Genomic DNA, 23,966 nt, shown 5'->3' on the forward strand with positions numbered 1-23,966 from the left:
TCAAAACTTAGCAAGATTGATTAATTTTATTGTAAGCAAATTATGCCATACTAACATTGATTTAAAATATCATGCCTTCAGCCGGGCACGGTGGCTTATGCCTGTAATCCCAGCACTTTGGGAGGCCAAGGTGGAAGGATCATTTAAGGCCAGTATTTTGAGACCAGCATGGGCAACAAAGTGAGACCCCATTTCTGTAAGAATATTAGCCAGGCATGGTGGTATGTGCCTGTAGTCCCAGCTACTAGGGAGGCTGTGGCAGGAGGATCCCTGAGCCTAGGAGTTGGAGGTAGCAGTGAGCCACAATCATGCCACCGTACTCCAGCCTGGGTAATAGAGGGAGACCCCATCTCAAAAAAAAAAAAAAAAAGAAAAAAAGAAAAAGAAAAGAAAATTATCTTGGACTTTCTTAAGTTTGTCTTTTATACTCTGTTTCTGGTCTAGGGATGGATTTGACACCTGAGGCCTTGATAGGAGACCTTAAGTCAGCCTCAGCTGCTTGGCAGTTTTCAGGTCTCCCTGTTTTTTGATGACCTTTGTTCCAAAGGGCATTTTTCCCTGCCTGCTACTCTACTGCATAGCTTACGTTCCATTTTTCCATTTTGAGGCTACGCCTAGTGAGGAAATTTTTGTTTCAGATTAGCTTGTTAACTTGATATAACCATTTTAAACAGGGAAGGTATAGGATTGTAAAATGAATGGCTATTTCTTTATGTACTAGAATTGTTTCAGACTTGGGCTGGCATGGTCCTGCTTGTTCTCTGCTATCAGAGTTCTGTGGCTGGCACTGAGTTGACACTCTGAAGTATTTAACTCTGAAGTAGTTTGTATTTCTTGACTTTCATTGCCTTTTACAGGTGGAAGAGATTAGAAACTCATGATGTTGTGATCGAGTGTGCCAAAATCTCTCTGGATCCCACAGAAGCCTCATATGAAGATGGCTATTCTGTGTCTCACCAAATCTCAGCTCGCTTTCCTCATCGTTCAGCCGATGTCACCACCAGCCCTTATGTTGACACACAGAATAGCTATGGTAAAAAGTGTCTTTGGTACTTATCTGTTTTGCAACTTTGTCTCTGGAAAACATTATTTGTCTTTGTTGACTTTCTTTTCTGGAGTAAGACTTAGTTCAGTTCCTAGGAATTTTTCCCAAAATATTTTAAATTTGCATATCCCTCCATTTTCTTCTAAATAATTTCTCCTTCAAGTTTAATTTAGATATCCTTGGTCTCCTACCTAATTGTATGCCAACAGAGTTGGTGACGTGTCTCCAACCCTTAACAAAGAAAATGGGTTCAAGTATTTGACTTCCAGGCTCTACCTCATAAGGGAATCTTTGTGATTTTCAGACACTTAGAGTGAAGCTCTGGTGGCTGTAGCACTGACACAGTTGGAATGAGTCAGAACAATTTAGACTTGGATTCGTATAAAAATGTAGGCTTCATTTGTGGGTCGCAGTCACTGAAGTTGTTATCTGTACTGTGCTTTTTCAAGTTATCTTGAGGCTTAATGAGACATCAAACCTTATTGAGCTTGATTTCAAAGGAGCATTTAAAGAAACTCTGAAATGTTACTTTGTCCCCAAGGATGTCAGTTAAGTCCCTCAGATTTTTTAGGTACAGAGAATTGAATATTATCAAATGGTCTAGAGGATCATCCTTTTTTTTTTTTTTTTTTTTTAATCAGAATAATCTAAAACCACACACTAACCCCCCGTGTTCTTCCCTTCCATTTTAGGGTGTGCTACTTCTACCCCTTACTCCACGTCTCGGCTTATGTTGTTAAATACGCCAGGGCAGCTACCTCAGACTCTGAGTTCCCCATCTACACGGCTGATGACTGAACCACCACAAGTATGGTGTCAATTGGTGTGCCTGCTTTCTCCTCTGCTTTCTGGTGAAGCTGACCCTTTGGGTCAGATTTAGTATGTGGTTGGGAAAATTTCACACTGCTCATTTCAGGAGTCACTTTTAAGGATCCATCATATTAGCAAAGAAAGTTACTGTTGCCTCTTAGATTCATCTTGAAGTCTTGATTTATAAAATGCAACTTGTTTCTTGATACACTTTTAATAAGATGCCTTTTTCTAGTTGAAAAAGCTAAATTTAAGCTGAACACTGGCCATGGATATAAACCTTGTGGATGACTTAGCATTCCTTTGCCACTGCTGATGTACTTTATTAACTTCCCAGGCTACTCTTTGGAGCCCATCTATGGTTTGTGGTATGACCACTCCTCCAACTTCTCCTGGAAATGTCCCACCTGATCTGTCACACCCTTACAGTAAAGTCTTTGGTACAACTGGTATGTATGTCTTAGGTTGGATTTGATTGGTTGGTTTTGGCCTGCTTTTAATGGCAGGAGGAGCTCTCTTTCAGATCTAAGGGACCACTTGCAGTTGTAAACTTGTTTTTGACACTTATTGCAAATCCCTGGGGCTTTCAGAATGTGTAAAGTGAACCTGAAAAAAGAGAGAGACTGATCTAGATCCCTAGAAAGTTAACTCTAACAGCTTTATTTATAGTAATAGGCTGAAAAAAAATTGGCAGTTTTTCTAATAGTTGGGCTCAGTGTTCATATATGTTCTGCCCTTGTCTCTAAGCAGGTGGAAAAGGAACTCCTCTGGGAACCCCAGCAACCTCTCCTCCTCCAGCCCCACTCTGTCATTCGGATGACTACGTGCACATTTCACTCCCCCAGGCCACAGCCACACCCCCCAGGAAGGTGCGATCCAACTCATCTGCTATCCCTCTGCCCAAGGCACAGTGACTCACTTGAAAGCCTCACTTTGAGAAGCCTAATTATGCCAGATAGAATTCTAACCTAAAATGCAATGGGTTTGAATCAGAATAATTGAAAATAGACTAACAAGCTGCTCTCAAGGTGTGATCTGCTGACCTCTGGGTGGTTCCAAAACTCTGCTTTGGAAGAACTCTTGTAGGGAATCCAGCAGGTCAAACCTACCTTTTTTTTTTTTTTTTTTTGAGACAGTCTTGCTCTGTCGCCCAGGGTGGAGTGTAGTGGCACGATCATGGCTCACTGCAGCCTTGACCTCCCAGACTCATGCAATCCGCCTGCATCAGCCTCCCAAGTAGCTGGGACTACAGGCATGTGCCATGATGCCTGGCTAACTCTTTTTTTTTTGGGTAGAGGTGAGGTCTCACTATGTTGCCCAAGCTAGTCTTAAACTCCTGGGCTCAAAATGATCCTCCTACCTGGGCCTCCCAAAATCCTGGGATTACAGGTTTGAGCCACCACACCTGACCAATCCCACTTTCATAACACTAAGCTGTCATTTGCCTTTCCCACTGGGTTGGCATCTGCACTGATGGCACAAATATGATGGGGGGCGAAATGGTGGCAACTTAGCCTGAATCAAGGCAGGCATTGAAGTGTCCTATCCTAGGAGGCCTTGTATTCTTCCCTGACATCTTCTCTCCATTAAAAACAATAAAAAAAAATTTAAAAAGTTGAGTGTTCTGTATTAAGCAGTAACCATTATTAATTTTATTACATCTTAGCCCTTGAGAACATGTATGTGTAATATTCTTTGTGGCAAGATAGAAAATATGCATAAGGCACATATACTGCATATGCAATTATTTGAATTGAGAGGTGAACTAGCTGTCTTTTTTCATGGAGTGCCAGTTTTATTCGAAAGAACAGCTGTCTTACAAACTGGTTATTCAGACTTGGATATATGGCAGGCAGTTTCTTAAATGATGAGCTGAGTATGTAACTTCAAGATAAACAACTGACAGTATTTGTTGCCAACAATAAAATTCAACTCTCAGGTGGAAATTAGGATATTAAAAAACGTGTATATGCCACCATGAACTTGATAGCTGCCCCAAGACTTTTATGAAATTGAAAAGTCTTTGGAAGCTTAGTTAGTAATTTGAGTTTTTGATATTGTGTAATGAAGTGTTTCAACATTTGGAATATGTGAATAACTTGGTGAGCCAATATTTTCAGAATGTCCAATGTATGATGTTGCAGAATCAGGCATAGGTAAAAAGCACATTCAAAGTACAAAGCAGGCTGGGCACAGTGGCTTACACCTGTAATCCTAGCACTTTGGGAGACTGAAGCGGGTGGATCACTTGAGGTCAGGAGTTCAAGACCAGCCTGGCCTATGTGCTGAAACACCATCTCTACTAAATACAGACATTAGCTGGGTATGGTGCAGGCACCTGTAATCCCAGCTACTCGGGAGACTGAGGCAGGAGAATCACTTGAACCCAGGAGGCAGAGGTTGCAGTGAGTCAAGATCACACCACTGCACTCCAGCCTGGGCAACAGAACAAGACTCCATCACACACACGCAAAAAAAGTACAAGGTAGACTAGTGGGTTTTAACACAGGAAAATCTCATTGATGTGGTTTCAAATTTCACTTTGTAACTTCAAGAAACTACCACTTGTCAAATTTTGGTGTAATAACAAAGACGAGTATTTGAAAAGTCTGTCAACATATGTTTACTTTTTGCGGCTGGGCATGGTGGCTCGCTCCTGTATCCAGCACTTCGGGAGTCTAAGGGAGGTAGATTGCTTCAAGACCAGCTTGGGCAACATGCAAAACCCCATCTCTACCAAAAAAAAAAAAAAAAAAAAGAAAAGAAAAAGCCAGGTGTGGTAGTGTACATCTGTAGTCCCAGCTACTTGGGGAGCTGATGGAGGGTGGCTTGAGCCCAGGAGGCAGAGATTGCAGTGAGCCATGATCATGCCACTGCATTCCAGCCCAGGTGACAAAGCCAGACCCTGTCTCAAAAATAAAAACAGCAACACATATGTTTACTTTTGTAATTACATATCTGTGGGGCCCCAAATTTTTCTTTATACACTTCAGTCAAAATAACATATTGCAACAGATTGAATGTAGAGGTAGATACGAGAATCCCCCTGTCTTTCATGAAGCTGTATATTAAAGAGATGGCAAAAATGTTCCACTCGTCTCATTAAATTTATTTTTATTTTGGGAAATATAGTTTTTAAATAATACGTAATTTACATTAACTTGTAATGGGCTTGTTATTTTTAAGGGAATTAATAAATTTTAAAAACTTTCTTAGTTTTCTAATATAATAATTATACCTCATAAACAAAAGCTCTTGGGATTCTCCAGTCTTATTCTTCTTATTATTATTATTTTATTTTATTTTTTTTTTTTTTGTGGTCTCACTCTGTCACCCAGGCTGGAGTGTAGTGGCACAATTGCAGCTCACTGCAGCCTTGACCTCCCTGGCTCAGGTGGTCCTCCCACCTCAGCCTCCTGGGTAGTTGGGACTACAAACACCAGTCACCAAGCCCGGCTAACTTTTTAATTTTTTGTAGCAGTGGGGTTTTGCCATGTTCCCCAGGCTAGCCTCAAACTCCTGAGCTCAAGGGATCCACTGGCCTTGGCCTCCCAGAGTGCTGGGACTATAGGCATGGGCCACCATGCCCAGTCTGCAGTCATACATTAAGACTATAAAGCAAGCTGCCAGGCACAGTCCCAGCACTTTGAGAGGCCGAGGCAGGCAGATCACCTGAGGTTGGGAGTTTGAGACCAGCCTGACCAATGTGGACAAACCCCCTCTCTACTAAAAATACAAAAATTAGCCAGGCATGGTGGCGCATGCCTGTAATCCCAGCTACTCGGGAGGCTGAGGCAGGAGAATGGCTTGAACCCGGGAGGTGAAGGTTTCAGTGAGCCAAGATTGCGCCATTGCACTCCAGCCTGGGCAACGAGTGAAATTCAGTCTCCAAAAAAAAAAAAGAAAGCAAGCATCCAAACAATTTGAGATTCACTGCACTGGGCTGACCTTTAAACTACCTTACAATATGCTCGAGAACATGTGCCATATTTTTTGCCTTGTGATATAAAGATACTTCACTTTTCAGGAAGAGAGAATGGATTCTGCAAGACCATGTCTACACAGACAGCACCATCTTCTGAATGACAGAGGATCAGGTAAAATTTCTGCATCACCACAGGCCTTGCTTGCCTCTTCTAATTGGGTTATATGTGTTTAAGAAAAGAAAGTTAACTGGAAACAAGGAAATTCTGGGATATCCAAACTACTGAGGCCTAAAGATAATGAAACAAGTAGTGAATTCTAAAAGCTAAACTAATAATATCAAAAACAGTTTTTAAGCTATTGCAATGAAGTACCTGTATTTTGACTTGGTTAAACTATGTCTCTTTTCAGAAACATTAAGAACTGATCATTTTATTTGCTATGGGATTATTTTTGGTACTTTTAGTTATATTATTTTTAATATGTCAGTCTTTTGTAGTATCCCTAGGACAGAGCCATGTCCATAGGACAGAGCCATGTCCAGCCTTCTCTGTTCAGCAGGAAGAGTTATTACAGACATATTCTGTACAGTGTAAGCAGTTTTACATTTACAGGGATTACACTGTGTTTCTTTGACTTCAGTTGTCTTTGTTTCTCTTCAGAAGAGCCACCTGGCAGCAAAGGTTCTGTCACCCTAAGTGATCTTCCAGGGTTTTTAGGTGATCTGGCCTCTGAAGAAGATAGTATTGAAAAAGATAAAGAAGAAGGTAATGTATGGGGGATTGCTGTGAATTGATAAAACCTGACCCTCGCTCTGCTGTGAATCTGGGACTTTGTGCCAATGCTCACAGGCTTGCTTGATTTTTCTTCTCTTGAGGTAACAAGATGGGTGGTTTAGTTTGGGACCTATGCCAGGTAAAGTGATGCCGCTTTTTTTTTTTTTTTTCGAGACAGGGTCTTGCTCTGTCGCCCTGGCTGGAGTGCAGTGGCACAATCATGGCTCACTGCAGCCTTGACCTCCCAGGCTCAAGCAATCCGCCCACCTCAGCCTCCTGAGTAGCTGGGACCACAGGCATGCACCACCATGCTCAGCTGATTTTTACTGTATTTTTTGTAGAGATGGGATCTCCCTATGTCGTCCAGGCTGGTCTCTAACTCCTGGGCTCAAGTGATCCTCCCGCCTCAGCCTCCCAAAGTTCTGGCATTACAGGCGTGAGCTACCATGCCCAGCCGGATGCCACTTTTTCTCCTCCCTCTCAGTGACACTGGCACGTGGCAGCATGCAACCCAAACTGCCTAGCCTTTCCCAGGTGGAATATCGACTGCCGTTTCTTTTGTTTCCTTTCTTCCTCTCAGCTGCAATATCTAGAGAACTTTCTGAGATCACCACAGCAGAGGCTGAGCCTGTGGTTCCTCGAGGAGGCTTTGACTCTCCCTTTTACCGAGAGAGTCTCCCAGGTTCTCAGCGGAAGACCCACTCGGCAGCCTCCAGTTCTCAGGGCGCCAGCGTGAACCCTGAGCCTTTACACTCCTCCCTGGACAAGCTTGGGCCTGAAACACCAAAGCAAGCCTTTACTCCCATAGACCTGCCCTGCGGTGGTGCTGATGAAAGCCCTGCGGGAGACAGGGAATGCCAGACTTCTTTGGAGACCAGTATCCTCACTCCCAGTCCTTGTAAAATTCCACCTTCGACGAGAGTGGGCTTTGGAAGCGGGCAGCCTCCCCCGTACGATCATCTTTTTGAGGTGGCATTGCCAAAGACAGCCCATCATTTTGTCATCGGGAAGACTGAGGAGCTTTTAAAGAAAGCAAAAGGAAGCACAGAGGAAGATGGTGTGCCCTCTACCTCCCCAATGGAAGTGCTGGACAGACTGATACAGCAGGGAGCAGACGCGCACAGCAAGGAGCTGAACAAGTAAGGGACTGGGGCCCTCTCTTCTGTGTTAAATGGTCCATTTTATTGTGAAGTACAGAAGGTGTGAGAGAGGAACAAGAATCATTCTTCACACTCCCACCCTGAGGCAGCTGGTTCTCTGCTGTTTGTCAGATGTCCTTCTAGGCTGTTGTGTCTTCATATATGTGACCATGTGTGACCTCTGTGCACCTAAAGTGGGATGATTCCTTAGCAGTCCACTTCAAAATGAGTCTTTTTATATAGGCCATTTTGTGCCTCTGTTCTATGAGGACACTCAAATGCTTTCATGTGTGCCCTCTGCAAACTGTAGGCTGAAAACGAGGTTGTGGTATTTCAAAGAATATAAGAATATTTGTCACAGTGTTTCCCTCTCTAGCTACAGATTATTATTATTTTCTATTTTGGTATAGTTCATTAGGTGGAGATAAAATCACCAGCATTTTATGCAAGTTCAGGTGGCTGATGTCCCCTCCAGACCCGCTGAGGCACCCAAGTTTTCATAGAAAGGACTAGCTGAGAAACTGTTTCCCATCCTTCTTTTATTAGCTACTTTACAGGTGCTTGGGGAATATTTTTATTTTTCTTCTTATGTACTATGCTATGGTGAAATTTGACAGGGATTATAATATTTAAACTCCCTATTTTTAAACGAGATTTGGCATGATAGGCTCAGGTAAATTACCTACTTTTTCCTTAAATTTAAGTGACAGTAGCTTCACAACAGAGCGTACTCCCTGTATATTTCAACAGACAGGGTTGAAAGCGGCTCTCAGCGTGTTTGACCACTCAGTTTCTCTGAAGAGCTGGCCCCAGAAACGGAGGCCACAGTGTATGCAGTGGAGGTCAGCCTGCGGCCCTCTCTGCTCTGCAGACCAGGTCAGAGGCCGTGGGGCTGCCTCCCATTGTGTCCACTGTAGGCTTCTCTAACTCTCTGTGGCCCTGGAGTTTGAAACATTCTTATGCCATTGCAGATTTTGACCACAAAGAAGTGATCTAACTTTGCCGCAAATAAAAGTCCAGATAAGTTTTTTTCTTGGTAAGATCCGTAACTTTGTTACTCAAAAACTTTCTTCCTAGGTTGCCTTTACCCAGCAAGTCTGTCGACTGGACCCACTTTGGAGGTAAAGTTGTTACTTTAGCTCCAAATCCAGCCCACAAGGTTCCTGCTTGCTTGTTGCCCTTTCTGTCCTTGAAGGAGGTGCCCTCTGGGAAACAGATCTCCCCTTGGCTATTGCTCCAGCCAGGCTATCTGCTTGGCTAAAGGATCTCAAGTGTTGCCAAGTCAGCATTTCTTATTTTTGAAAAGTGGCAAGTACCATGCACTTGAGAGTAGAAGTGCAAAACTACAGACTTCCTGCCAGGCTTCCCTAGAGAAGACCAGAGTGAAGGAGAACACACAGTGAAGGAAGGGTCTTGAGAAACAGGGCACCTGAAATGTGTGGTCTAGATTTGTGGGGAAAGGAAAGCAGGCTCTGAAAGAGTCATCCCACGTGACACGACCCTTTGCATTCCTTCACGAGGGAGACACATAGTCCATACTTTCCCCACTGCTGTTGCTGGGAGCCAAGTGGTCATTTGCAAAGAGAGTGGTGATTTGTTTCTTAAAGAATTGTGTTTGTTAAACTAACAACACATGGGAAGGGGGCTTGATTGAACGATCTGTAAAAGGCATTTCTGCCACCCTCCCTCTGCTTTAAAATCAGGCTCTCCTCCTTCAGATGAGATCCGCACCCTCCGAGACCAGTTGCTTTTACTGCACAACCAGTTACTCTACGAGCGTTTTAAGAGGCAGCAGCATGCCCTGCGGAACAGGCGGCTCCTCCGCAAGGTGATCAAAGCAGCAGCTCTGGAGGAACATAATGCTGCCATGGTGAGGACTGGGGAGGGGACAGGTGGAGCTTGCTGTTTGTTTTGTTTTGGGTCAGCATGATAGCTTACAAAGCACAGCAGCTGAGGAGGTCAGAGTTCCCAGTCCCTCCCACTCCTTCGGGCAGGTCACTCGAGATTAAGACATGAATGGTGACGTCTCAGAATTCCCTCATAATTCTCAGAAACCGTGGGGACAAGTGATTTTGTGTGTGTATGTTTGCATGTAATTGGCCATGGTGATGAAGGGTCAGAAGATGATTTTATTTTTCCAAATGTAAAACCAACTCTTGTAAAACTATTTCATGGCACAAAACTGAAGTGTGTATTGTACAGTGTGTGTGAAGCCAGTCAGACCTGGAGTTTGAATCTCGGCTCTACCAGTGTTACCTTAGAAAAGTAACTTGGCCTCTTAAAGCCTCTGTTAGCCATGCTATAAAATGGAAATAATAATAGCAGCAGCTGCTCTTTAAGTTGTGATGGTTAAAAGAAATGTCGGTAGCACTTGCTGAGTGCCCAGCACACTGCAGGCATTCAGTAAATGCTCATCATTTTAGTGAACTTAGTACCATGTGTGAGAGATTTTATTCCAGTGTTGGTAGTCAGACTTTTGAAAGTATTGGAAGCAAATTGATCCCTGAGAAGATTTCTTTAAGCAACTTAAAATCCATTTGCTTAATGTAAAATTTGGAAAACCTTGACCTAAAGCCAAGTAAAACAGTAGTGAGAGCTCTAAGAGTTTGGGTCTGTAGTTACATTGTCAGGGTAGCTTGTGACTATTCAGGTGAAATGTTTGCAGTGTGTGTTAAATTGCCTGTGTTGGAAGACAGCTAAAATGATGACATTTCTGGTCTCTGCTAGAAAGATCAGTTGAAGTTACAAGAGAAAGACATCCAGATGTGGAAGGTTAGTCTGCAGAAAGAACAAGCTAGATACAGTCAGCTTCAGGAGCAGCGTGACACTATGGTGACCAAGCTCCACAGCCAGATCAGACAGCTGCAGCATGACCGAGAGGAATTCTACAACCAGAGCCAGGAATTACAGGTATAAACTGGAGCACCAGGCAAAGCCAACTGCGAGAACGCTGGAGAGCAGTGAGGAGGGAGGCAGCTGGTTTCCTGGGGTGTCCTCGACTTGTTCAGCTTCATTAAGCTGAATGCTTTTCTCTCTCAAATCATGGCAGAGATTCTTCATGGCTGGTGAATCTTTTTTTTTTTTTTTTTTTTTTTTGAGACGGAGTCTCACTCTGTCGCCCAGGCTGGAGTGCAGTGGCCGCATCTCAGCTCACTGCAAGCTCCGCCTCCCGGGTTCACGCCATTCTCCTGCCTCAGCCTCCCGAGTAACTGGGACTACAGGCACCCGCCACCTCGCCCGGCTAGTTTCTTGTATTTTTTAGTAGAGACAGGGTTTCACTGTGTTAGCCAGGATGGTCTCGATCTCCTGACCTCGTGATCCGCCTGTCTCGGCCTCCCAAAGTGCTGGGATTACAGGCTTGAGCCACCACGTCTGGCCATGGCAGGTGAATCTTACTTAGGGCAGAGGTTCCCCAACTTTCTTGGTTCATATAGTAGCTCCCTTAGTGTCTCAGTCAATTTTTTTTTCTGCAGCCAAAAAGAAACACTTAACAGTTCTGCTCATTAAGTCGATCTGAATAACTTAGTGAGTATGAATGTCCTAAGAACTTAGTAGGTGTTTAGAAATAATACACATAAATTTAAAAAAATAATAACTGCAATTACTAATGCCTCGTGTGCACCTATTGGGCACTGCATGGCATCTCAGACCTTGAAATCAGAGTGGACAGTGACACCCTCATTTCCTGTTTCACACTGGTTTTCCTTGTGGTGCTTTGTATCACTGCACCCAAAAAAGCCCAGCTTCACAAAGACGTCATCCACAGTCGCAGCATCATTTCCAGCTAGTTGGTAATTCACAGGGTGTCCAACAGATGGCACTGCGTCTCCCTCGAAAATTTAAAATCTTTCTGCGGCCTCTCTGAGTTTGCTGGGTAGCCTCAGGGCTCTTTGGTGCACAGTTTGGGAACTGAGAATCTTAGGTCTCTTTTTTTCTTTTGTTAAATAGTAAGGAACTCAGAAATCAACCATAACTTACTTTTTAAAACTAAGATATCAAATCCTGAGGGCCCAAGAAAGTAGAGCCGTTGAGCTAGGCATTCCCAGTCCTCTGTGGGCTGGTGGCCAGGTAGGCTTGTGATCCGGCCTGTCAGTGCTCCTCAAACTTCATGTCCACGTCTCTTTGGGTAGACGAAACTGGAGGACTGCAGGAACATGATTGCAGAGCTGCGGATAGAATTGAAGAAGGCCAACAACAAGGTGTGTCACACTGAGCTGCTGCTCAGTCAGGTTTCCCAAAAGGTAAGAAGAAATGAGGCAGACCTGAATCTGTTGAAACACCATTTGCTAACATTCTTCCTTCAGACAGGTTAAAGAAATATATTACTTGAGTGTCTGTGTCATGGGTTCCCAACGGGAAGTAGTTCTGCTGCCCCCATGTTCCCTGACATTTGGCAGTGTCTGGAGACATTTTAGGTTCATGTTTTTGGTGCTACTGGCATCTAGTGGGTCGGAGCCAGGGTGCTGCCAAATATCCTACAATGCACAGGCAGCCCCCTGCAGCAAAGAAGTATCCATCCTAAACCCTGGTCTATGTGTATCCCATGGAACCCTTTCTTCACACTTTGTTTACATAAGTGTCAAAAGTTTGTTCAGGTTTTTGAGCGTGATTCCTCCTTCTTTGGGAATCACTGCACTTCATACATCATTTTGTCAAGAACGGTGAGTTTTCCCTAGGGCTTTATGCCACTGGGCCTTGGTGGTATACCTGTCCACCTTCTCCAGGTGTTCTGTGGGTGGCCAGTTTTGATGGACTGCATTCATGCTGTCCCCTTTGCAAAGCACAGTTCTGAAGTGCATTTCTATTTTTGTTGTCCTTGGGTGTCATCCTCCCCACCTGCCATTATGTCAGGGACTGTAAATCGATGGGACTTGTTTATTTTGCTTTAACATTGAAATAGTGTGCTTCTAGCTGATTCCCTATTTCATGTCCATGTGCTAGTTTTATGTCGTCGGATTTTTCACTTTGCTTATGTTTTTTGGCTAGCTCTCAAACAGTGAGTCGGTCCAGCAGCAGATGGAGTTCTTGAACAGGCAGCTGTTGGTTCTTGGGGAGGTCAACGAGCTATATTTGGAACAACTGCAGAACAAGCACTCAGATACCACAAAGGTATGCCAGGGCTCAGGGAGCCAGACCTTAGTGGGGAAAGCATTTCAGACCCAGACAGTATGTCTCCGGCATGTCATATAGAATGGCTTGATGACTTGTTTCCTAAAAGACGGAGTGGCAGTCCCACTTCCCCCTGGTCCAGATAGACAAGCACTTTCCAGCCACCGCGTGAGTTTGTTTCTCCTGTTGGGTTGCTTTGAAGTTAACTCGCACTGAAAGCACCTAATGGTAATTGGTACAGAGTAGGTGTAAAGTGTTTCCTTTCTCTTCCCTACGCCCCCTTTCAAAGAGGGAGAGAAAAAAAGAAGGGTGGGGGACCAATTCTGTTTAACATACCTCTCAGGACTGTGGGTATAGACTGGCGTACATACCAGGTTTTTTTCCTTTTAATGTTGGATTTCTGCAGATGGTAGTTCAGTCCTGGCAACAAGGCCAGCATTGGGATGATCTTACGTTAATTAGTGCCTCACCAGTGGTGTCGAGGCAGAAGTTTTAAGTCACTTTATAAATAGCCTCAGGTAATGTTAGTGAATGAGGTGGGAATTGAATTTTAATAGTCGCTGTTCAGTTGCTTCCTGTCACTAACTTCTCCATCACACATGGGCCTCCTTTTTAGGTTTCTTGGGCATGTGCTTTGTAAAGAGTCCTTGTCGCCGGATGTAGAGAGGAGTCTTAGAACTGGAGAGAGTAATTTTCCTAATAGAATTACTCTTTATTTCTTGGCTCCTCTCAGCTCTCAGAGTCAGACTCCCTTTCTTAGAAGGATGTTAGATGTGGTACTTTCTCTAGAAAGCATCTATCACTTATTTTGGAGGTGTAATGACTTTGGGAACAGCAAGGGGGAGAAACAGATCTGTGGCACAAGAGAGCTCCTGAAAAAGCTGCTGAAACGCGCACGTGCCATCTCCTGAGCGAAGCCTAGACGGGCGGCCTCCATGGAGCCCTTGTGCTCTTTGGGACCTTGAGTAGCCTCCTGTCCGTGGAGCCCTGTTTCCCAGTTCATTAAACAGGGGTGATGCAGCTGAGTTGTGATAGTCAGGATGCCTTCAATTGTAGACAACAAAAACCAAACTAGGGCTGGGCACGGTGGCACATGCCTATAGTGCTATTTGGGAGGCTGAAATAGGATTGCTTGAACTCAGAAGTTCTAGACCAAGCCTAGCAACATAGCAAGACTTCATCTCAAAAAAACAACAAAAACAAAAAACACTCAACTGGCTTAACAGTGGAGAATTTTATTATTTCACTTGACAAGAAGTCGTGAGGCAGGTGAGTTCCAGGTTGGTCAAGTTGGCCATTCAGGGACAGCATCAAGGAGCCAGACTCTTTCCATTCTTCTGCACTGCCTTGCTTATCCTGCAGGCCTGGTCCTCCAGCTAGCTGCACTCACGGTTGCCAGGTGTGTGCCACAGGCACAGATATGACAGGCAGACACAGTAATGTCCCACAGAAGAGGAGAGCATCTCTTCCTATTCCTCAGCAAGAAAATCTTTCCCAGGCCGGGCGTGGTGGCTCACTCCTGTAATACCAGCACTTTGGGAGGCAGACGTGGGTGAATCACGAGGTTAGGAGATCAAGACCATCCTGGCCAACATGATGAAACCCCGTCTCTACTAAAAATACAAAAAATTAGCCGGGTGTGGTGGCCCACACTTGTAGTCCCAGCTACTTGGGAGGCTGAGGCAGGGGAATCGCTTGACCCTGGAGGCGGAGGTTTCAGTGAGCCGAGATCATGCTACTGCACTTCAGCCTGGTCAACAGAGCGAGACTCTTGTCTCCAAAAAAAAAAAAAAAGAAAGAAAGAAAACCTTTCCCAGATGCTCCCACCATACTTATCTCCCCTGTTGGCCAGGCCTGTCCTGTGCCCATCCCTAGCCTAGTTATTGCCTCAACCCAGTCAGGATTTGTCCCCGAACCTGGAGCTAGGGTTGCTCTTGTTGCATCCAGAGGAGAAGGAAGAGTGAGTGGTGGGGAATCAGGGGGGAACAGTTGGTAGGGGTAGCTGTAAGGATTAGTGAGAGTGCACGGATGTTCCTCGTGGATGTTCCTGGTTCAGTGCTTTGCATGATTATCCATGAATAAGTCCTATTGTTTATGACAAAGACCAGATAGATGCGTTCATCTACCCTGTGCTGAAGTCTGGAGCCATTTAGCACAGCTGGAACAGCCACATTATCAGAGCCAGTTCTGAGTTTAAATCAGTTGCATTCTGTAACAAGGAAGCATTGGGCTCACCAGACAGCATCAAGGCAGGGGCGCCTTCGTGAAAGCTCATCTCCTTGCTGTTTATGGTTTATTATCTTTTTTTAAAAACAAATATATGGCAAATTTTATGTTTTGTACAATTTACCACAGTAAACATACACACACAAAAGTAACACAGGCTTAAAAAAATATCCTTTCCGCCTTCTTTCTGAGCATTAATGTGTACTTGCTCTGGGTTTCAAGCTGTTCCAATCTGTCGGCTGCAGGCCATCTGCCTTAGCACGATCAACAAACCTTGTCAGGGCACCCAGTCTGCAGAGGCTGCTTTGCTTGAGCAGACCTGCTCCACTGGCGTTCCATTCTGTAGCCCCACCTGCGCTATTGTCAGGAGGGGGAGAAAAGGAGAAAGAAAGCAAGTGGCCTGCGGTACCACTAGACTGAAATGATAGCCGGATACTGGCGGATTTTCACTTGGTGTTTTGGATACGTATATGTTCGCATAGTTGATTGTACTATTCACACAGTCTTGTAGTCTGCTTTTTAATCTTTTTACTGATACCATATCATTTTTTTTTTGAGACGGAGTCTTGCTCTGTGGCCCAGGCTGGAGTGCAGTGGCCGGATCTCAGCTCACTGCAAGCTCCGCCTCCTGGGTTCAGGCCATTCTCCTGCGTCAGCCTCCCAAGTAGCTGGGACTACAGGCGCCCGCCACCACGCCCGGCTAGTTTTTTGTATTTTTAGTAGAGACGGGGTTTCACCGTGTTAGCCAGGATGGTCTCGATCTCCTGACCTCGTGATCCACCCGTCTCGGCCTCCCAAAGTGCTGGGATTACAGGCGTGAGCCACCGCGCCCGGCCACCATATCATTTTTTAAAAAGACTTAGAAATATAGGATGTATTTTAATTTACTTAGCTGTTCCCCTGACATTAGACTTAAACGATGTTTCCAGGTTTTTGCTCTTATAAATATGCTGTGATGATTATTTTTGTGCAAAATCTCTATGTTTCACATGCTTTCCTTGGGGATCGATTTCAAGGAAGGGTTACTAGGATAATACTACCAGCTTACTAAAGTGCCTTCTCAGTCCTTCTTACATTGTCTTTTCAAAATGGATACAGCGTGTTTATTTTTTATAAGTACTAATTCTAGTCTTTTTTTTTTTTTTTTTTAGGAAGTAGAAATGATGAAAGCTGCCTATCGGAAAGAGCTAGAAAAAAACAGAAGCCATGTTCTCCAGCAGACTCAGAGACTTGACACCTCCCAGAAACGGATTTTGGAACTGGAATCTCACCTGGCCAAGAAAGACCACCTTCTTTTGGAACAGAAGAAATATTTAGAGGATGTCAAACTCCAGGCAAGGTAACTTTCTTTTTTTTTTTTTTTTTTTTTATTTGAGACTGAGTCTGGCTCTGTCACCCAGGCTGGAGTGCGGTGGCCGGATCTCAGCTCACTGCAAGCTCCGCCTCCCGGGTTCACGCCATTCTCCTGCCTCAGCCTCCCGAGTAGCTGGGACCACAGGCGCCCGCCACTTCGCCCGGCTAGTTTTTGTATTTTTTAGTAGAGACGGGGTTTCACCGTGTTAGCCAGGATGGTCTCGATCTCCTGACCTCGTGATCCGCCCGTCTCGGCCTCCCAAAGTGCTGGGATTACAGGCTTGAGCCACCGCGCCCGGCCAGGCAAGGTAACTTTCATCAGGAAAGGCTTTTGTGTTTTTATTAAGTGGAACTTCCTATATTCTGGCTGGTCTGTATCTTTCAGAGGACAGCTGCAGGCTGCAGAGAGCAGGTATGAGGCTCAGAAAAGGATAACCCAGGTGTTTGAATTGGAGATCTTAGATTTATATGGCAGGTTGGAGAAAGATGGCCTCCTGAAAAAACTTGAAGAAGAAAAAGCCGAAGCAGCTGAAGCAGCAGAAGAAAGGTAGGAACAAAGAACTGATTAATGACCTTGGGATTAAGCTGTCAATTACAGCAGAAGGACTGTGTCACATGGAGTGGGAAGCAGTTATAGCTGATTAGACAGGGCTGCAGCGCTCAGCTCACTCCATTTCAGAGACCCACTCTGACGTTCCCTTTCCTCCAAACGTCCAGTGATCCCTTCATGGTCCTTTTCCTGGCCTCGAGTCCCTCCATACAGCCACAGGAAGTGTTCACACTTAAGACTGCCACCTAGTATCCCTAGTTGTGATTTAGGTTTCTCTTGATGAGATCTCTTGCTTGAGTCCAGTATTATAAAACAGAGAGTGGGCTAGCAGAGTTCAACATCAGTGTGAGTGAGTGTCAGTGTAATTCCACATCTTCCAAATGTGGATGCCTCAATCACCAGCTCCTTCTTTCCTCCCGGGCTTTCTTACAGGCTTGACTGTTGTAATGACGGGTGCTCAGATTCCATGGTAGGGCACAATGAAGAGGCATCTGGCCACAACGGTGAGACCAAGACCCCCAGGCCCAGCAGCACCCGGGGCAGTAGTGGAAGCAGAGGAGGTGGAGGCAGCAGCAGCAGCAGCAGCGAGCTTTCCACCCCGGAGAAGCCCCCACACCAGAGGGCAGGCCCATTCAGCAGTCGGTGGGAGACGACGACGGGAGAACCGTCTGCCAGCATCCCTACCACTGTGGGCTCACTTCCCAGTTCAAAAAGCTTCCTGGGTATGAAGGCCCGAGAGTTATTTCGTAATAAGAGCGAGAGTCAGTGTGATGAGGACGGCATGACCAGTAGCCTTTCTGAGAGCCTAAAGACGGAACTGAGCAAAGACTTGGGTGTGGAAGCCAAGACTCCCCTGAACCTAGATGGCCCGCACCCATCTCCCCCGAACCCGGACAGTGTTGGACAGCTACATATCATGGACTACAATGAGACTCATCATGAACACAGCTAAGGATGGTGGTCAATCAGTGTTAACTTGCATATTGTTGGCACAGAACAGGAGGTGTGAATGCACGTTTCAAAGCTTTCCTGTTTCCAGGGTCTGAGTGCAAGTTCATGTGTGGAAATGGGGCGGAGGTCCTTTGGACAGCTGACTGAATGCAGAACGGTTTTTGGATCTGGCATTGAAATGCCTCTTGGCCTTCCCCTCCACCCGCCCTAACCCCTCTCATTTACCTCGCAGTGTGTTCTAATCCAAGGGCCAGTTGGTGTTCCTCAGTAGCTTTACTTTCTTCCTTTCCCCCGAGAATGGTTGCGTCCTTTGAACCTGTGCAATATGAGGCCAAATTTAATCTTTGAGTCTAACACACCACTTTCTGCTTTCCTGAAGCTCAGATTACTGGGTTGGCTCTCAGTTAGACCAGGTAGTTTGTTGCATTGCAGGTAAGTCTGGTTTTGTCCCTTCCAGGAGGACATAGCCTGCAAAGCTGGTTGTCTTCACTTGAAAGCTGTCACATGAGACTTTTCCACTGCTTTTTGATTCTGAAGTTCAGCATCTAAAGCAGCAGGTCTAGAAGAACAATGGTTTATTCACACTTAATTCTTTTGGCAGTTCTAATAAGCTTCCTAGAAAGTTCTGTGTAAACAGAAGCCTGTTTCAGAAATCTAGAGCTGGCACTGTGGAGACCATACACCCTTTGGGAAAGCTCTTGTCCCTCTTCCCCCACTACCTCTTATTTATTTGGTGTTTGCTTGAATGTTGGTACTATTGTGACCACAGGCTGGTGTGTAGGTGGTAAAACCTGTTCTCCGTAGGAGGCAAGGAGCAGTCACTGGGAGAGGTTACCCGAGAAGCACTTGAGCATGAGGAACTGCACCTCCAGTCCATCTCAGCTTGCTGGGCCTTTTGTTAAACCTTCCTGTCTGCTGGCCTCCCTTTGTGTGCACACGCCTCTTGTTCATGTCAGCTTATTTGTGACAGTGCAGCAGAAAGGTTCTGAAGGTCCAAAGAGTTTCTGCAAAGTGTATGTGACCATCATTTCCCAGGCCGTTAGGGTTGCCTCACTATAGCAGGTTCTAGGCCACCAGAAGGGGGGCAGCTTTTTCATACCAATTCCAACTTTGAGGGGCCGACTCTCCAGGGAGCGATGTCATCACACTGTCCATGTTAGTAATGGCAGAGCAGTCTAAGCAGAGTCTGGGAGAATGTTGGCAAAAGCTGGCTGTGTATGCCCACTAGGCTGCCCCACGTGCTCACGAGAGATGACACTAGTCAGAAGAGTGGCAGTGGCAGAGAATCCAAACTCAACAAGTGCTCCTGAAAGAAATGCTAGAATCCTAAGAATTGTTGCCTGGTGTTCCAGCTGAGGCAGGGGAGAGCTGGTAGGAAGGAGCCAGTGAACTTGGCTTTCCTGTTTCTATTCTTTCATTAAAAAGAATACAAGGATTCAGTCATAAAGAGGTAAAAAACTGTCATGGTACGAAATCTTAGTGCACACGGAGGCTTCGAGCACTAGAGAATAAGTCTTTTTTTTTTTTTTTTTTTTTTTTAGCATGGCAATAAATATTCTAGCATTCCTAACTAAAGGGAGGTAGACAGTTGGAGACTCTATGTCACCCTGGCTATACCGGCAGAAAACCTGTTCAGGCAGGCTTTCTGGGTGTGACTGATTCCCAGCCTGTGGCAGGGCGTGGTCCCAACTACTCGGCCTAGCACAGGTTGGCAGTTGGCCCTGAATTGTCAGATGTGGAGTATTAGTGACACCACACGTTTAATTCAGCTTTGTCCAAAGGAAAGCTTAAAATCCAGTATAGTCTAGTTTCCTGGTCCAGTTTTAGAAAAGGAAAACGTGAACAAATTTAGAAAGGGAAGGAAATCCCATCAGTGAATCCTGAAACTGGTTTTAAGTACTTTCCTTCTAGAGATCTGTGCCACAGAACAAGATACCAGGCACTTAAAGCTTTTTCCTTAATTGGCAAAGGAAAAGAGGCCCAGGTGAAAAAGAAAACACATTTTAGAAATGGACGGGTTGTCAAAATAAAGGGAAGAAAGGGGGCAGCATGGACAGAGGCCTAGGCCTGAAGCTCCATGGACATGTCTGTGCAGGGCCCTCAGCTCGTCCATCCAGCCTGGGTGTCCCTTTCCTCAGCTTTATAACAAAGGTGGCTCCAAGCTCAGGTGCCTCTGAGTTCCAGGAGGCTGTGGGTTTCACTCAACCACGGATGGGAGAATGAGACCTGGAGTCATGGTGAAGGGGCCCAGCCTAAAACTGTAGGCTTTCATGTTGCAAAGAACTCGAGTCAGTAGTTAGGTTTGGTTTGGTTTTGGAAGTGGTAAACCTGCCGAGAGTCACTTGGTCATGCTGCAGTGAGTAGTTTTAAGGATGGGAAAGGTGACAGTAGGACTCTGGAGAGGCAATTCAGTCCTGGGCAAAGGTATTAGTACAGTAAGCGTTCAGGGCAGAGTCTATCTTGAAACCAATTAAGCAGCTTGGTATTTATAAATATTGAGATTGGATGGCCTCCATCCAGGAATCACTATGGGTGAGCATACCTGTCTCAGCTGTTTGGCCAATGTGCGTAACCTACTCGGATCCCCACCTGACACTAACCAGAGTCAGCACAGGCCCCGAAGAGCCCAAAGTCTGCTGCTGTGCAGCATGGAATTCCTTTAAAAAGGTGCACTACAGCTTTAGCGGGGAGGGGGATAGGAAGACGCAGAGCAGATGAGCTCCCGAGTCCCTGCAGGTGAATAAACACACAGATCTGCATCTGATAGAACTTCAATGGATTTTCAAAAAGCCATTGACAAGACTCTGCCATAAAGTCTATAAAAATTGTTGTTATGGGATTGGAAGAAACACGTGGTCATGAATATAAAAAAACTGAAACCCAAAGGTAGGAAGGTCAAGGTCACTTCTTCGATGGAGACGTTGTGAAAGATGTCCTTGGAGAGGAGTGTTAGGACCAGCATTGCTAAGGCAGGTGGGCAGACAGTGGCCTCTCTAGGTGCCCACAGAGTTTTTCAGGAGGGAAAACTGCCCGACCTTTGGGACTAAGCTGCAGAATCTTCTTACTAAGTTTGATGAGTGGAGAGGCGAGAGGTGAGCTACTTTGTGAGCCAAAGCTTATGTGACGTGGTTGGGGGAAACAGTCCAAATTGTTCTGAGAAGGTGAACTGTTACAACCCAGGAACAGGTCCTGGAAGCCACTGACAATTAGAAAAATTCACCCACCATGCCGCACATTACTGGGTAAAAGCAGAGCAGCAGGGAACAAAACTCCAGACTCTTGGGCCGTCCCCATTTGCAACAGCACATGTAGTTTCTGGTATAGTTGTTGAGAAAGATAAAACTCTAGCCGTTGTTCAGAGGAGGATGTATAAAATGGTCCTGGGGATGAAAGGATCTGTGAGACCACAGAGGCTCAGACTCGCTGTTAAGAATAGAAAACTGGGTATGTGTGTCATGTAGCCAGCAGAACCGAAGTGTGCTGTGACAAGCCAATGTGAATTTCTACCAAATAGTAGAGCATACCACTTGAAGAAGGAACTGAAGAGCAAACAGAAGTTCTCCACAGCGAGACTCACCTTATCTCACTGAAAGCACTAAGAGGTGGGAGCAGGCCTGTACAGGCTGGAGGAGGGTTTGGGCAGAGCGAAGGCCCGGCCAGGACCTTGGTGAGATGGAGTGCCGCCCACCTCCTGCGGATACTCTTGGAGAGTGGTCCCCCCAGGGGGCTCTGCCCCACCTGGAGAAGAAAGCTGCCTTGTGTGGAGTGACTCAGATCAGTACACCTTATCTGCTGCACCTTCACTCTCCAGGGTACATGCTTTAAAACTGACCTGCCACAAGCGTTGGAAAAATGTATCCAGTCTGAAGATGTTTGTGTGTCTGTTTACATCCAGAGTTCTGTGACACATGTCCCCCAGATTGCTGCAAAGATCCCCAAGGCATTGATTGCACTCGATTAAGCTTTTGTCTGTAGGTAAAAACAAGTTTAGGTCGAGGACTGGCCCCTAGGCTGCTGCTGTGACCCTTGTCCCACGTGGCTTCTCTGTCCGGAACTCTTCGATGTGCCCAGGGGAGCATGTTCCTGTCTCCTCCATGCCGTCCTGCAGTCCGTATCTGCTCGTCTGAGGGAAGAGTAGCTGTAGCTACAAGGGAAGCCTGCCTGGAAGAGCCGAGCACCTGTGCCCACGGCTTCTGGTCATGAAACGAGTTAATGAAGGCAGAGGAGTTTCCTCCTCGCTTCCCAGCGCCACATTACCCACCCTCTGAGATAACTAGGCTGGTTTAACCATGGGAATGGACCTTTCAGGGGAGATCCTGAGAGTCTGAGAACCCCCAGACCAACCCCTCCCTCCCTTTCCCCACCTCTTACAGTGTTTGGACAGGAGGGTATGGTGCTGCTCTGTGTAGCAAATACTTTGGCTTATGAAAGAGGCAGCCATGCATTTTGCACTAGGAAGAATCAGTAATCACTTTTCAGAAGACTTCTATGGACCACAAATATATTACGGAGGAACAGATTTTGCTAAGACATAATCTAGTTTTATAACTCAATCATGGATGAACCATGTGTGGCAAACTTGCAGTTTAAAGGGGTCCCATCAGTGAAAAGAAACTGATTGTTTTTAACGGACTGCTTTTAGTTAAATTGAAGAAAGTCAGCTCTTGTCAAAAGGTCTCAACTTTCCCGCCTCAATCCTAAAAGCATGTCAACAATCCACATCAGATGCCATAAAAATGAACTGCAAGATAAAATGGTACAATCTTAGTGAATGGGAATTGGAATCAAAAGGGTTTGCTGTCCTTCTTAGAATGTTCTAAAACGTCAAGGCAGTTGCTTGTGTTTAACTGTGAACAAATAAAAATTTATTGTTTTGCACTACTCTGCTGTGTGGACATGGAGTGGCTTACACTGGCCTTGGCAGGCTTATAGGTCAAGCAGGGGACTGGTCCAAAGATACGAAGCCTTAGGGTCTGGTTTGGCTACCTTGGGTGACTGGAGGAGGAACCTGACGAATAATGGATTTGGGCTTTTGTCTCTAAGAAGACTCTTTTTGTTCTGGCAAATTATCTGGTGCACAGCCACACATCTTACCTGTATCTGCCTCAAATTCATGTTCTTCCTCAAAGAGTGGCCAAGGGGCATAGTGTGGGAGGGGGTGACTCGAATCCTGTCTACAGAGAAACCCCCAGAGCCAGGCTGTCTGCAGGGGTGTGTTGTTCCTCTATGCTGGCATGCTGGGTGTCTCGGAGTCCTTTTGGTGGCACTGCACTGACACGTCAGTGCTCCAGAGCTTGCCCTCTTGAGCCTTGCAGGTTGTGTTAATGTGAGTGTGCCAAGGAGACAGTGCCGCTCCCAACACTCCCTTCTCCATGCTCTTCATGGGCTTCGCAAGAAGGCCAGAAACTGCCTTTACACAATTTTGACATCCACCCTGGCTAATGGTCTCTTGGCCTGGACTTCCATATAAGGACCAGGGATGAGTTTCATTTGCGATGTGGCTTTCAATTGCTTGCCTCTGCCTGGCTGTGTCTGGAAATCAGCATTGCTCTGCCCATTTTATTTTTATGTGTTTATTTGTTTGAGACAGAGTCTCACTCTGTCGCCGAGGCTGGAGTGCAGTGGCCCAGTCTCGACTCACTGCAACCTCCGCCTCCCAGGTTCAAGTGATTCTCCTGTCTCAGCCTCCCAAGTTGCCGGGATTACAGGCGCCTGCCACCATACCTGGCTAGTTTTTTTGTATTTTTAGTAGAGACGGGTTTTCATTGTGTTGGCCAGGCTGGTCTCAAACTCCTGGGCTCAAGTGATTCACCTGCCTCGGCCTCCCAAAGTGCTGGGATTACAGGTGTGAGCCACCGCACCTACCCTGCTCTGCCCATTTTAATGGTTGAAGCAACTCTTTTGAGACTAAGACTGGGAGGTGGCAGTTTTTAATTTCTCAGGAAAATTCAGGTTTTCTTATCTGACTAGATCTCTAACTAGATTTCCCACCCTTGGAGGAAGATCTGAATGCTGGCTCGCCCTCTGGAGCTTGGGCATGAACCTCTTAGAAGCTGACTGGAGACAGGCACGCCCCCTTGCCC

General features: G+C 45.7%; 1 protein-coding gene across 4 annotated transcripts in view; it reads left to right on the plus strand.

The window, feature by feature from the left end:
• Nucleotides 1–22,765, plus strand: part of TSC1 (TSC complex subunit 1) — a 54,037-nt gene extending 31,272 nt beyond the window's left edge. For 3 of the 4 annotated variants that reach the window (XM_025359092.1, XM_025359094.1, XM_025359095.1), the window contains 15 exons: nucleotides 858–1,033; nucleotides 1,738–1,853; nucleotides 2,193–2,304; nucleotides 2,603–2,724; nucleotides 5,883–5,952; nucleotides 6,442–6,546; nucleotides 7,136–7,694; nucleotides 8,772–8,815; nucleotides 9,398–9,564; nucleotides 10,422–10,604; nucleotides 11,825–11,935; nucleotides 12,681–12,803; nucleotides 16,181–16,368; nucleotides 16,768–16,929; nucleotides 17,365–22,765. In XM_025359092.1, the coding sequence (XP_025214877.1) occupies nucleotides 858–1,033; nucleotides 1,738–1,853; nucleotides 2,193–2,304; nucleotides 2,603–2,724; nucleotides 5,883–5,952; nucleotides 6,442–6,546; nucleotides 7,136–7,694; nucleotides 8,772–8,815; nucleotides 9,398–9,564; nucleotides 10,422–10,604; nucleotides 11,825–11,935; nucleotides 12,681–12,803; nucleotides 16,181–16,368; nucleotides 16,768–16,929; nucleotides 17,365–17,884 (2,758 nt within the window). In that variant the 3' untranslated portion in view covers nucleotides 17,885–22,765. The remainder of the gene's footprint in view (nucleotides 1–857; nucleotides 1,034–1,737; nucleotides 1,854–2,192; nucleotides 2,305–2,602; nucleotides 2,725–5,882; nucleotides 5,953–6,441; nucleotides 6,547–7,135; nucleotides 7,695–8,771; nucleotides 8,816–9,397; nucleotides 9,565–10,421; nucleotides 10,605–11,824; nucleotides 11,936–12,680; nucleotides 12,804–16,180; nucleotides 16,369–16,767; nucleotides 16,930–17,364) is intronic. The other variant, XM_025359093.1, reaches the window with a different exon arrangement.
• The last annotated feature ends 1,201 nt before the right edge of the window (nucleotides 22,766–23,966 follow it).

Source organism: Theropithecus gelada, chromosome 15, assembly GCF_003255815.1.
Source record: "Theropithecus gelada isolate Dixy chromosome 15, Tgel_1.0, whole genome shotgun sequence".
Classification (NCBI taxonomy): domain Eukaryota; kingdom Metazoa; phylum Chordata; class Mammalia; order Primates; family Cercopithecidae; genus Theropithecus; species Theropithecus gelada.